This window comes from Oryzias melastigma, linkage group LG20 (assembly GCF_002922805.2).
Source record: "Oryzias melastigma strain HK-1 linkage group LG20, ASM292280v2, whole genome shotgun sequence".
Taxonomy (NCBI): Eukaryota; Metazoa; Chordata; class Actinopteri; order Beloniformes; family Adrianichthyidae; genus Oryzias; species Oryzias melastigma.
In genome coordinates this window covers 3,805,056-3,816,953 of record NC_050531.1, presented here as the reverse complement: position 1 = coordinate 3,816,953, position 11,898 = coordinate 3,805,056, and the positions used below count along the sequence as shown (strand labels likewise).

At 36.6% G+C, this 11,898-nt stretch overlaps 2 protein-coding genes across 12 annotated transcripts in view; both read right to left on the bottom strand.

Moving 5' to 3' along the window:
- The window catches only part of LOC112151450 (F-box and leucine-rich repeat protein 7), a 36,184-nt gene extending 31,931 nt beyond the window's left edge, over positions 1-4,253 (bottom strand). Inside the window, exon 1 of the mRNA XM_024280404.2 lies at positions 4,118-4,253. Coding sequence (XP_024136172.1) covers positions 4,118-4,154 — 37 coding nt within the window. The 5' untranslated portion in view covers positions 4,155-4,253. The remainder of the gene's footprint in view (positions 1-4,117) is intronic.
- Positions 4,254-6,786: 2,533 nt separating this feature from the next.
- zgc:111976 (uncharacterized protein LOC553663 homolog) overlaps positions 6,787-11,898 on the bottom strand; it is a 13,896-nt gene continuing 8,784 nt past the window's right edge. Inside the window, exons 9-16 of one of the 11 annotated variants that reach the window (XM_036217503.1) lie at positions 11,660-11,736; positions 11,536-11,592; positions 11,363-11,465; positions 11,170-11,294; positions 11,008-11,099; positions 10,584-10,941; positions 8,675-8,765; positions 6,789-8,601 (exon numbers count right to left, since the gene is read on the bottom strand). In XM_036217503.1, coding sequence (XP_036073396.1) covers positions 8,355-8,601; positions 8,675-8,765; positions 10,584-10,941; positions 11,008-11,099; positions 11,170-11,294; positions 11,363-11,465; positions 11,536-11,592; positions 11,660-11,736 — 1,150 coding nt within the window. In that variant the 3' untranslated portion in view covers positions 6,789-8,354. Of the gene's footprint in view, positions 8,602-8,674; positions 8,766-10,583; positions 10,942-11,007; positions 11,100-11,169; positions 11,295-11,362; positions 11,466-11,535; positions 11,593-11,659; positions 11,737-11,898 lie in introns of all 11 variants that reach the window. The other 10 variants (XM_036217507.1, XM_036217509.1, XM_036217502.1 and 7 more) reach the window with 10 other exon arrangements.

Below are 11,898 nucleotides of genomic sequence, written 5' to 3'. Positions count from 1 at the left end.
AGCGATAGAAGTCAATGGAAGTCTATGGGATTTTGGTCTTCTTCCAATTTGGAACAAGAAAAGGGAGGGTTTGTGCAGTCCAATTCCTACTTATACAGTCAATGCCTGTACCTCTTGGAGGCCTCCATCAGTCGTAGGTCCACTGAAAAGTGGAATGGTTGGGGTGGAGCTGCTGAGAAACCCATTAATTGGCAGAAAGTGTCGACAACATTAGAAAGCGCCAATATAATAGCGCTCATTTAACCTAATTGATTGTAGACGAAAACTGGACAGAGTGAGTGTGATGTCATCAATAGAAAATGGTTTACCTCCGGCTCCAAGCAAATGAAGTCTGTTCAGTTGCCTTTTTTTTGCATCAGTAAGCAGTGATTGGTCCAAGCTTCTTCAAGGTCTGAGTTTCTATGGCAACCACTCTGGCCAATCAGAAGTGAGCTTGTTGAAAGTTACACAAAATCTGCTAAAGGTTTCAAATATTTGATGTGAGACTTCTACCTATTTGAGGCGTCTGATTGGTCAGTTTATAACTCAACTAACTTCAACAACAAAAAAAATGTTATTTAAAAAAATGAGAAATAATCAAGAACTTTCTAAAAAAATTGTATCGGTACAAGAATGGTTATTCTGACAATCAAAACGACTGAGAGACAGCTGTTTATTTCTCTATAGAAGTCTAAGATATTTTGACTTTTTGGAACCAGCACTTCCTGTTTGAAACGCCAGGGGGAGGGGTCACTCAGTCCAGTTCTCTTATACAGTCAATGGTTTTGACATTAAACCTTTACAGATTTGGAGCTAACCTCCTCACTAAATGGAATTGTGTCCCAATTGGTCCTTAGTTGTTCCAGATTGCATCCAATTAACTTCCAGCCTTCCACCCATGAATTAAATAAACAGACTTCTTTGGGTAAGAAAGATAAGACGCGTGATGGATAAGGAAGGGTAAGAGCGAGACGATAACGCCTCTCCGTGGGAGGTTTGTTATCACAAACGACGAGAGCTTTATTTATTAGACCAAAGTCTTGAGGGTTGCCAGATCTGCCCAAAACACAGCAGAAAAGTCTTAATTTTGATGACAACAACTTTACTCTTTAATTTTAAATTTTACTATATTTGCAGACATTTTAGATAAACAAATCCAGATTTGACCACTAATCATAAATCTCTTAATATTTTAAACTTAAACTGTCTTTATGGCTTAAATAAAATAGGTTTGAACAGTTAAATTAATAAAAAGATTCTCTAGTTTTCCTCACTTCTATCCATCTTTTGCACTTCTTCTATCTTTTTGGGGGTATTTTACTGAACTGGAATAATCTAGTTTATTTCCAGGCTTTATGGGTTCTAAATTTCCTTAAACTTCATCGGATTGTAGTTGATTAATGAGCACTTGTGATTTTATTTAAAGTTGTTTGAGTTAAACTGAATGAAGTGATCAAACCAACTCAAAATCACATTAGCGATTGTTCTCGTAAATCTCCAGCAGAACTCCCTTGTGGGTAATGAGGAGGTTTTGAAAGGACTGACCTTGTTATCCAAGTCAACCGTCATGTGACGGATGATGTCACGGCCTTCTGTTTTTACAGGAAATTCAGAATGTAAACTTCAAAAGAAGAGTTTGCCACTCATTTTCCTGGAGGACTGTTGTTCCGTTGGGTTGCGTTCAAGTCCCCCCGTGCACCACGACCAGCTGGATTTACAGAGCGAAGCTGCTCCGCGTCTTATTTGTAGCATCACGAGTCCAAACCCTTTCTTATTGACTTAGGATGAGAGCTCATTGGAATGTTATTTATCCAAACATCTGCACTCCGGGGAAGAAATAATCTTCCAGTCGATCTGTGTTGAATTTTTTCCCCCCAAAAGCTGAAATATGTGTGTGAGAGATTACATCTGTGGTAATATGATAAACGTTAATATTTTTGGAGAAAACACCCAACAAGCAGTCTAAACACGGCAGCAAAGAAGGCGTCTTGGGTCGTCCCGTTGAGCTGAAATCCGTTAAAGCCGCACGCTGGAGATGCTATCATCTTTGAGGGTGTCGGGGTTTAACGCCGAGGTTACTGTTCTGCAGGAGTGTATCACTGAATGCACCTCATGACTGCATGAATATCCAACTTTTTCTGCTCCCCACAGACTCGTTCATGTGAATTTATTGGTGTCTGCATAACGCTGCATGATGGGAACTTGGTTTTTCTGAAGCTCTACATAAACATTTACAGTAACAATAAACTCTGAGACCACAAATAATGAACTTAAGCACGGCTGTTCAAAGTGGAGCAATAAATCCTAGAGGAAAACAAGCAAACGGTGTCATTATTAACCTGCTGGGAGCTACACATTTATGTGTACATTGAGTTGGTAGTTGGGTTTACATAGATTGTAAAAATAGATGGATAATCACTGAAAAAAATTACAATTTGTCAAATTTTTTAACTTTAAATTTAACTTTTCTATTTCCTGTTCATTTTTAACAATAGATATTATAATATCGTCAACAATTTGACCCAAATTCATTGACTGTATAAAGAACTGGACTGAGCAAGTGTGATGCAAAATGAAGCCAACTCGTTCGCCATTTTTCTGCGATATGAGTGCCACCATTTGAAGCCAGTCGACAGTGATTGGTCCAAGTCAGTCTGAGTCAACGTTTCTATGGCAACTACAATCAAGGGGTGAACTTGTTAGAAGTCAACACTCTTTTCACTGAAAGCGGGCTACAAGAAATTAGTCAGCATTTAGAGGGTGCGAGTGGGCAACACATGGTTCTATTGAGGCATCTGATTGGTTAGTTTATACCGTGCTATAAAGAAAAAAAATATCATGAAAAATAGGATTATCAAGAACATTTCAAATAAAAGTATCAGAGCAAGAATCAAAATATTCTGACAAATAGAATGACTGTTTCTTCTTGGAGCCAAACAACTTCCTGTGTGGAACACCAGGGGGCAGTGATGGTTTAGTCCAGTTCTTTATAGTCAGTCTCTGGTTTTTATTGCTTGGAATAGAAATACATTTTCAATTAATATCTAATTGGAATCATAAAGCATTTAATGAATGTTAAAATTGAAATTAAAATTGAATAAATATATTAGGAGTGCAACCTATCCTGATAGAGCTTGATTTTTAATTGATCTGTACTTAGAAAATCAGTATTGATTCATCAAATCTATACATCAGCTTTCCTTCAAGGTACTTTCTTGTGTTTCGGAGGCAAATTAAATTACTTACAGTTTTTTTGTAAGAATTTATAAATAAAAGTTCCAGATTTTGGTGATTTGACACCACCAGTTACATGAAAAGTGTTCATGACTCAATTAACTGAATTGTTTTATAACTGAATTTTAATATGAAGTTGTGAATCGAGATTAAATTGACTTTTTGGCAGGAAATACCAACCTTTATTGACCAGAATGTTTGAAACAAGAAATAATTCCCAAGAAAATACAATAAATCTGATTCAGATTCAAAGGTTTAATTGATTTAAATCCACTTTTATTTCTGCTTATACTTTGATTTTTATTCGTGTCATTTTATGTTTGGGTATTTTTTGTTGTCTAAAGCTAGCAAAACAGTTTCATGTTGTCTAAAAAGTGATTTTTAAATAAAGTTTTATTTGAATGAACAACAATATTCATGGGAAACTGTTTTTAACCATTTGGCTCGAATATGTAAATTAAGAAAACCACAAAATTAAGGTTTAAACTAAAAAATATCATATTTGATTTAAAGTTTATATTTAAAAGTTTTTTTTTTTTAATTGAGGAAAAAATGTCCGCCAGGGGTCGCTCATTTTGTTTGATGAATTGAATATTAATCACTTAATTTTCAATTTAAAAAAAAAATCTTAAATTATTAAATAATGTTGTTAAAGTACTGAAAATAGCTAAAATATTTGTTCGTAGGTGAAAAAAACTCTAGAAATGGCGAAACTGCTCAACAAAATAAAAGTTATTATGCTAATTTTGAGCTAGCTAGCTGATATTGTTGGGTGAAAAAACTCAATAAACTTTATTGATATCAATTTTTCGTTTGACAGAGAAGAAAACCAGAACTTTTTAAGCTAACGTCGCTGCATAAAAGAGTCTGAAATGAGCTTTCAGGTAATTAAAGTGATTCTTACCTTCGCTTCCATACTGTTTTCCATTGTTCGCTCCCATTTTACAGAATACATAATCTACGCAGGAGAACCCGGATTATCAAACCAACTGTCCGTCCACGAAGCTCGCCTCCGCGGGCAGCGGTTCGCGCTGGGCCGTTAGCTCCAAATAGTTAATCCAGATGTGGAGCGGAGCGCGCAGGAACATTGCGCAAAGCCGGGCTGGAGCGTCCAGAGGTGCGGACTCTCTGCGTCTGGACATCCGCACCTCTCCCGGACACACACCCGACAAAAAATAAATAAATAAATCCCGGTTCTGAGGAGGAGGAGGTGGGAGAAAAGTTGGTGAAGAAGTTCCCTAAATGGTAAGCAGCTGTTGGTCGGGATGAGAGCAGCTCGAGTCCGAGAGGACGCGCTGCTCCTTTCCCCGGGATTTAAAGAGACCGCAGACCGAGCGGCGGACGCGACGACGGGGCTCCACAAACGCTCAGATTACCCCAAAGAGAAGCGGGGGCGGGGCCTGCGAGTATCCGAGTAAAAGTAACGAGACTGGAAAAGTACTGCACTCAAGCAGAAGTTTATTAGAACAAAAATCCGTTTAAAGTATAGAGTTTGTCGATTTGGAGTTGATTTATTTTAATCAAACAAACACTAAAGAAGACAAAAAAATATTTATACACATAAATGTATCAACTTTGACATAATTAGTCAGAACTTGATTGAAAAATAAACAATTTCAATGTAAAAGAAGACAAATCTGTTAAACTTTTATAGAATATAATCAACAGTCATATGCGTACTTTTAGAGGTATAACAACTAATTGATTAATTAATTAATAGTTAATAGGCAAGTTGCTAATTAAATCGACCAATACCATTATAAAATTGTTTAAAAATTAACTAAATCAATTAGGGTTGATGAAACTGATGAATCAATTTCAATTTATTTAAGCTTTATAGATCAATAATCGATTAATAAAAATATAAAACGATTTAGCACATAAAGCTAAAGTCCGCTAACTTGATGCTAATGTTTAATGGAATTTCCCATAGGACGGCTAATGCTAACGCTCGGTCGACATAAATATACATTACTGACTAAATTAACATCTTTATGAACTCACACTCACTTTCGTTTTTCTAAAAACCTGATATGATGTCATCCAATAAAAGTGAGCATTTCACTGCGTTTATTTATGACTCCAAGTTTTTTGTTCGAAATTGTTAGACCGCAGTGCATTGTGGTCTATATCCGCTAATCTAGTGACCATCGATGTACGCTAGTTTTTTGCAAAGACTTCTGGGAAATTTCAAGTGCACTCCATTTTGCAATTAGTAGATTCAGACAGCACTAGAAAATGGCAAACGCACTATATAGTGATTAGGGGGGAATTCAGACACAACCCTCATTTTTATGGAGCGATCGCCACCTAGTGGTCAAACTGAAACGTCCTCCAGGAGAAGCAGAACAATGTTTACGATGTTAATGATCTGAACATTTTTGTTTTTTGAGAATCCATGTAACACTGTACGATATTAATCTAATTATTTCAATGATACATTCTACAGTATGTGATCTGTATCAGATTAATATTAATATATTCAAATCATAAATTACATTATTAATGTAATTCTAAACAAATGTGTCTAAGTGCGTAAACTCAAAATTGAATTAAATCGAATTGAACTGGAAAGAATTGAAGAAAACCGGAATCAAATTGATCCAGGCTCTGGTGAATCAAATTGAATTGTGTCTGGAAATTATTTTTGATACCCGGCCCTCAAATTGATATTGGAAGATATCATTTCGATTGACTTACGGTATTTTACTATAAAGAAAAACAACCATCACAGCAGACAACCAACATGTAAAAGGAAATAAAAAAAACTGTCGATTATTACAATGTGGAAACACTCACCACTATATAGGACCTTGTAAAGTAAATTGGGGGCTCGTCCGGGATTTAAACAGAAAAAATGTCCCACTTTAGCAGAAAACAATAAAAAAAGTGTCAAAAAACATTCCAAAAGTAAAATTAAAGCAAATTTACGACCTCAGCCGTAACACCGTTCAATGTGGAAGAATGTTGTTTTATTTTGATGCACCTCCAGGTATTTATGAGTCACAATGGTTGAGTTTTTGGCTAAAGATGAACCAAATATTGACTATGAATCGTATCTGCAACCACAACTTATGATAAAATAAATTGTTGCACCCCCCTAGTGCTTATATATATATATATATGTCACATTAAATAAATTAAATGTGACATTCTTTCCAAAAAAATAGTTTAATTACTTAAAAGGGAGTGCAAGGAAAGAAATTATCATAACTCCACCCCTAGTATGCCCCCCATATAATCTGGTTCATAACTTTTATTAGTAATTTTTATGTTTTATCCATCTAAGAGCAAATAATTAATCAATTCTATAAGTAATAGATGTTCCAAAAATATTCCTTTATTTTTTTGGTCAGGGGAAAAGTTTGGAACTCCCAACCAAAGAATTCTGAAAAGTTTGATTAAAGTTTTATTTGTTTATAGATACATTTTTAGGAAAATATTAGTATAGTAATATTATGAATTTATTAGTATAGAAAAACTTGAGGAAAAGGTTATGTGTGTTATTGCAGAGGGTAAAGGACATTTTTATTTAAGATGAAACAAAAGGAAAGAAATTACTTAATTCATGGATGTTTGTTAATGTGTTGTGGTATTCTTTATGAAGGGAACACATTAAAAAAAAGGACAAAATGGACAAATAAAACCAGCTAAAACAATTTTTTAAATTTCAAATAATTCAAAACTTTTACAACCCAGGTCAGTCTAAAGAAAACATTACCCAAAGTAATCCTGAAATGTTAAATATTTTTCTTATTTTTGAATTAAAACCTTAAATTCCTGTGTTTGAAGTGTAAAATTGAACATTTTTAAAGCATCTTACGGAGAACTATGGAGCCCTGGACGTTACATAAAACATAAAATAAATTGTTCCATCAAATTAATAATTTGTGGCCACAATTTAGAATTTTGTGGGAACAACTTTTAGCAAAATCAACTCCAACCACTAATTTTGGCCTCAAAATACTAATTTATTGCCAGAAATTATAAAATCGTGGGTCGAAAATGCTCAACTGTGACTACAATTTGGCATTATATTAGACTTTCATGTGCACAAATTGGCATTTTGAGGGCAAAAATGTCAGTATAATTGATTCTTATCATTAATTTTGACCTCAAATTACTAATTTGTTGGCACAAAATACCAAAGTGTGGAGACAAAAAGCTAAACTGTGGCCATAATTTGGCATTTTTATAGGAATTTATCTGCATAAATTAGCATTTTGTTGGCAAAAAGGTTTGTATCATGAAGTCTTGCTATTAATTTTTTCTTTAAAATATCAATTTGTTGCCACAAAATACACAATTTTAGACACAAGATGCTAATTTATGCTCACAAAAGGCTATTTCATGACAACAAATTACTCATTTTGGGGTAACATTTTTTTATGTCACTTCCAAGGCTCCATAGAAGACAAAACAAAACAATGTAAAGCAATTAAATATATTTAACACTGCTGGATGTTTACAAAAAACACAGAACTTCAGCATCAATACATGTAAAGAGGAGTATAATAAATAAATAAAAAAAAGGTCTGAAGTATGAGTAGGTCAACAGTCCAGACATCTTTAAATACACCTAACATTTAAATCTCACTTCGCCAGGTGTCACTTTTATAGACCGTCTCTCATCCAATCAGGAGGGAGGAAACCTAATCTCAAATATTCAAGGATACGGCGCTCTGAAAGAAGAGAGCCGTTTAACCACACATGCTGGAATGCTTCTAAGAATAGCAGGCCTGCAGGTCATTGGATATGTGGAAGTCTGCAGACAAAGCCAGTTGTCTGCCGTTGACAGTCGAGCGAGGATTCTGGATCCATTCAATCCCCCGTAAGCACTCCGCTGAAAAATGTCCCGCACACATTACCTGAAAAGCTTTGTGCTTCTGGTTGGGAGAGAGAGACTCAGGTTTTCAAATATTTAAAGTAGCGTAGAGTCGGCCACATTTGGGTTTGGTAGGTGTCTTGGCTGCCGTCCAGAGAAAGCAAGGCGGCAATCAAGAGATTTCTTCCTGCAGAGGTTTCCGTTCCACTCTGTCTGCACAGCAAATCGCACAACAATTTTTGAACAAAACTTTATTTTTAAAGAGGGGAAAAAAAAGGTAAGAAGTGTAGACTTTTATGTCGCCAAAAGGTTCGGACTATAACTCCGCCTGCTGAGCACACAGACCAACAGCAGAGCAGAGGTAAGAGTTCACAGAGGGGTTTATTTCAGTTTGGGAAACGCTGTCCTCCTGCAGAGGAGCATTCTGGGAAACCGTGGCCGGATCCTCGGCTGCTATTTCCACCAAAGCAGACGGATCTTTGTCTGCGTCTGCGGAGGTTGGAGGAGAGGCGCTCTGTAACCTGCTGAGCAGCATCTTCATGGTCCCAGGGATGGACAAAAAACTAAGAGGGGCACAACCGTAAAAAATTAGATCACTTGGAACATTTTTTTTTTTAATGTGCTAACTAGACATACTTCTTCATGTGATCTTCCACAGAGGCATCAGGTGTTTCCACTCCAAATATTCTGCAGGTAATCTGCTGGGGACTACAGACGTTCACCAGCACTGCAGGAACAAACATTTTTGATGTCTGAGGAAGATGCTCCTCTGGCTTCATCTCCATCATCAAACCCAATGATAACTAGAGAAGTTGCATTACCTGTGATAATGCTAGTGGGAAGGCTTTCACTAAATGTGGTCGCTAAGGATGCTAAAGGCATTTATTTGAACTGCTGAATGAAGTCATGAATGTGTTGAACGTTTTGATATAAAATCATTTGCAGAAAGTGCACAAAAAATTGGAAGAATTTCACACACAAAAAGCGCAACGTTGCTAAAATATTAGCTTAACTCCAAATTATTCCAAAAAATCTCAAATGTTAGCTTGACTCAGAATTTGTCAAAAAAAACTCAGTAGATATCAAATTAGCCAAAAAAGCCCACAAGTTGCGAAAATGATAGCTTAACTCAGAATTAGTCCGAAAAACCTCAATAAATGTCAAATTAGCCAGAATAGCTAGCACGTTGCTAAAATAATAGCTCAACTCAGAATTAGCTCAAAAAACCTCAGTAGAAGTAAAATTAGCCAAAAAAGCTACCATGTTGTGAAAATATTAGCTTAACTCCTAAGTAGTCCAAAAAACCTCGTTAGATGCCAAATTAGCCAAAAATGTTAGCATTGTGCTAAAATATTAGCAACATTTTGCGTAAAATGTCACTAATTGTGGAAAATGTCAAAAATTAAGTAAGTAAAAGTAAAAGCATGAATGTCCTGAACATGTTGAATGTTTTTAATTTAATAAATTTGAAAAAAAAATATTCCTTTTCAATGGGGCATAAAAGTTGCGTAAATTCTTAAAATCCGTAAAATGTTTGAATAAAAAAATACGAGGAGGACTGTCCTTAATGAGCTGAACGTTTCAATACCAAGATTGCAGAAATTACTGAAAGTGATCGAGTTTTTACGAATCAAAAAACATACGGAAGAACAACAACTGCATATATAGCATTACCTGCAATGATGCTAATGCTGTTAGCTGAATGTGGCTACTGACGATGCAGCTGATAGCTTAGAATGCAGAAACTGATAGCTAGCTAATGTGCTAAAAGGTGATACCTGAAAATGCTGAAGCAGAAAGCTTGCCAAAATATTACCTAAATGCCAAATTAGCCACACAAAAGAAAAAAAAAATGGAAAAACACTTAGCATAATGTTAAAATATCAGCTAAACTCCAAATTAGCCTAAAAAATGTCCCAAAACAACTAGCATGTTGCTTAAAATAAAAGCTTAACTCCAAATAATCTGAGAAAAACTGAAAAAAATTCTTATCTTGCCAAAAACAGCTAGCATAATGCTAAAATATTGGCTAAAGTACAAATTATCCTTAAAAAACTGGAAAAATGTCTAGTTTAGCCAGCTAGCATCATGCTAAAATTAGTCCAAATAAGTCTAAAAAAAATGGAAAAATGTCTAGATTGGCCAAAACAGCTGGCATGTTTTAAAAAATTAGAATTCAAACTCCAAATTAGCATAAAAACCTAGTGGTTGTTGAACATTTTAAAGTTTTAATGGTGTCTGCAGCTAAAAGTTTGCAGAAGTTCACAAGTTTTAAAGTGTTTGAAGGATTTGAGCTCATTCATTTCCTATTGGGCATATTTTGCTGAATATTTCAAAAACTATAAAGTTTATGAATTTTAAAAGTACAAGCGGTAATGTCCTGAACGAGCTGAATGTTTTGATGCCTAGATTACTGAAATCGTTGAAAGTGTGATTGAGTTTATTCGTGTGAATGCTTACTAAGCAATCACACAAGTGATTTATCCCAGCGAAAGATCCAGTTTCTAGTCCTGAAATCCAAAAATAACAAGTGAGAAATGCTCACAAACACAGAGGGAGTCGACGCTCGGATGGGTGAAGGTCACAGAAAAGCTGGTGGCCGACTCCGGACGGACTTCAAGAAGTTGGGATTCTGATGGGATTCCTGTCACATCAGAGGACATCTCCCAAATCCCTGTAATGCAAACCGACGCCCCACCTGGGCCGGCGGCGCTTTCAGGGCTCGAGCAGCTCCGCAGCAGGGTGTTAACGGCGCACTGGTGGCGCAGCAGCTGCAGCAGAGCCGGGACCTGAGCCGGGTGGGTGAAGGGAACGGCCTCCACCAGGGCCGCTTTCTGTCCCGGGACGTCCCATGTCGCTCCAGGGAAAACGTAACGGTGCATCTCGCCATCAGGAAGGAGCTTCTGAAGCATTTAAGTCAATTTGCTTCATGGTTCATAATAAAAAGAGCAATAAAATAATGAAAATACCTCAGTTAGGAGATCTGAAGATCTGTGTGACCCAGCCACCAGCAGCCTGTGTAAGGGCGCCCACTGCAGGTCAGTCTGCGCTACTGCAACGTCTAAGAAATGGAAAAAACATGCTTTTAGAAAGGAAGCTAAACGACTTTTATTTTGAAAGTTTGACTTAACCTGTAATGAGGCTGAGCTCCTCCACAAACGAGGTCAACATGGGGACCGGGGGCTTCAACCTGAGCAGGAAACAGGCAGGCAGCGTCTCGTTCGGCACCTCGCTCAGCGGGGCAAAAACCGGACAGCTGCCAGACAGACGGCTGTGTAGAATGAAAAGTGCACTAAACGAGGTATTAAAACAAACCAAGAGTACCCCTGTGAGTCCAGCTGAAGAGGCTCTGGAAGGACGGAGGCCATCTGGAGGCGGTGGGGCACCGAGCTGGCATCGACGGTGACTTGGGCCGCCTGGATCACTGCTATAAATAGGATTTTCAGTCAAATTATATCTATAATTTATCACAAAAGTATTTTCCAGATCTGCATTACATGGAGCTGTGGTTCCATCATTTGGACTCTCGTAGAACAGAATCATCAGTGGACTGTCTGAAATGAAAACAGAAGAACTTTTCTTGAATTTGATACGTTTAAACGCGTAAACTTGAACTTTTACCTTCTTTTACTGCAATAAGATGACCAATCCTGCTATTGTTTAACAGCTGCTGCTGGGAATCACAGTTTTCTGGTTCCCTAAAAGCACAAACAATTAGATAATTACAAATATAAGCTACATTTTCTTCCTGTTAAGTTAGGGAAATGTAAAATAGTAAATACAACTAATTTATTTTTTCATTTTTACTCAATAAAAAAGGAAAGATATACAATACAACCATGATTAAAAGTATATTGTCT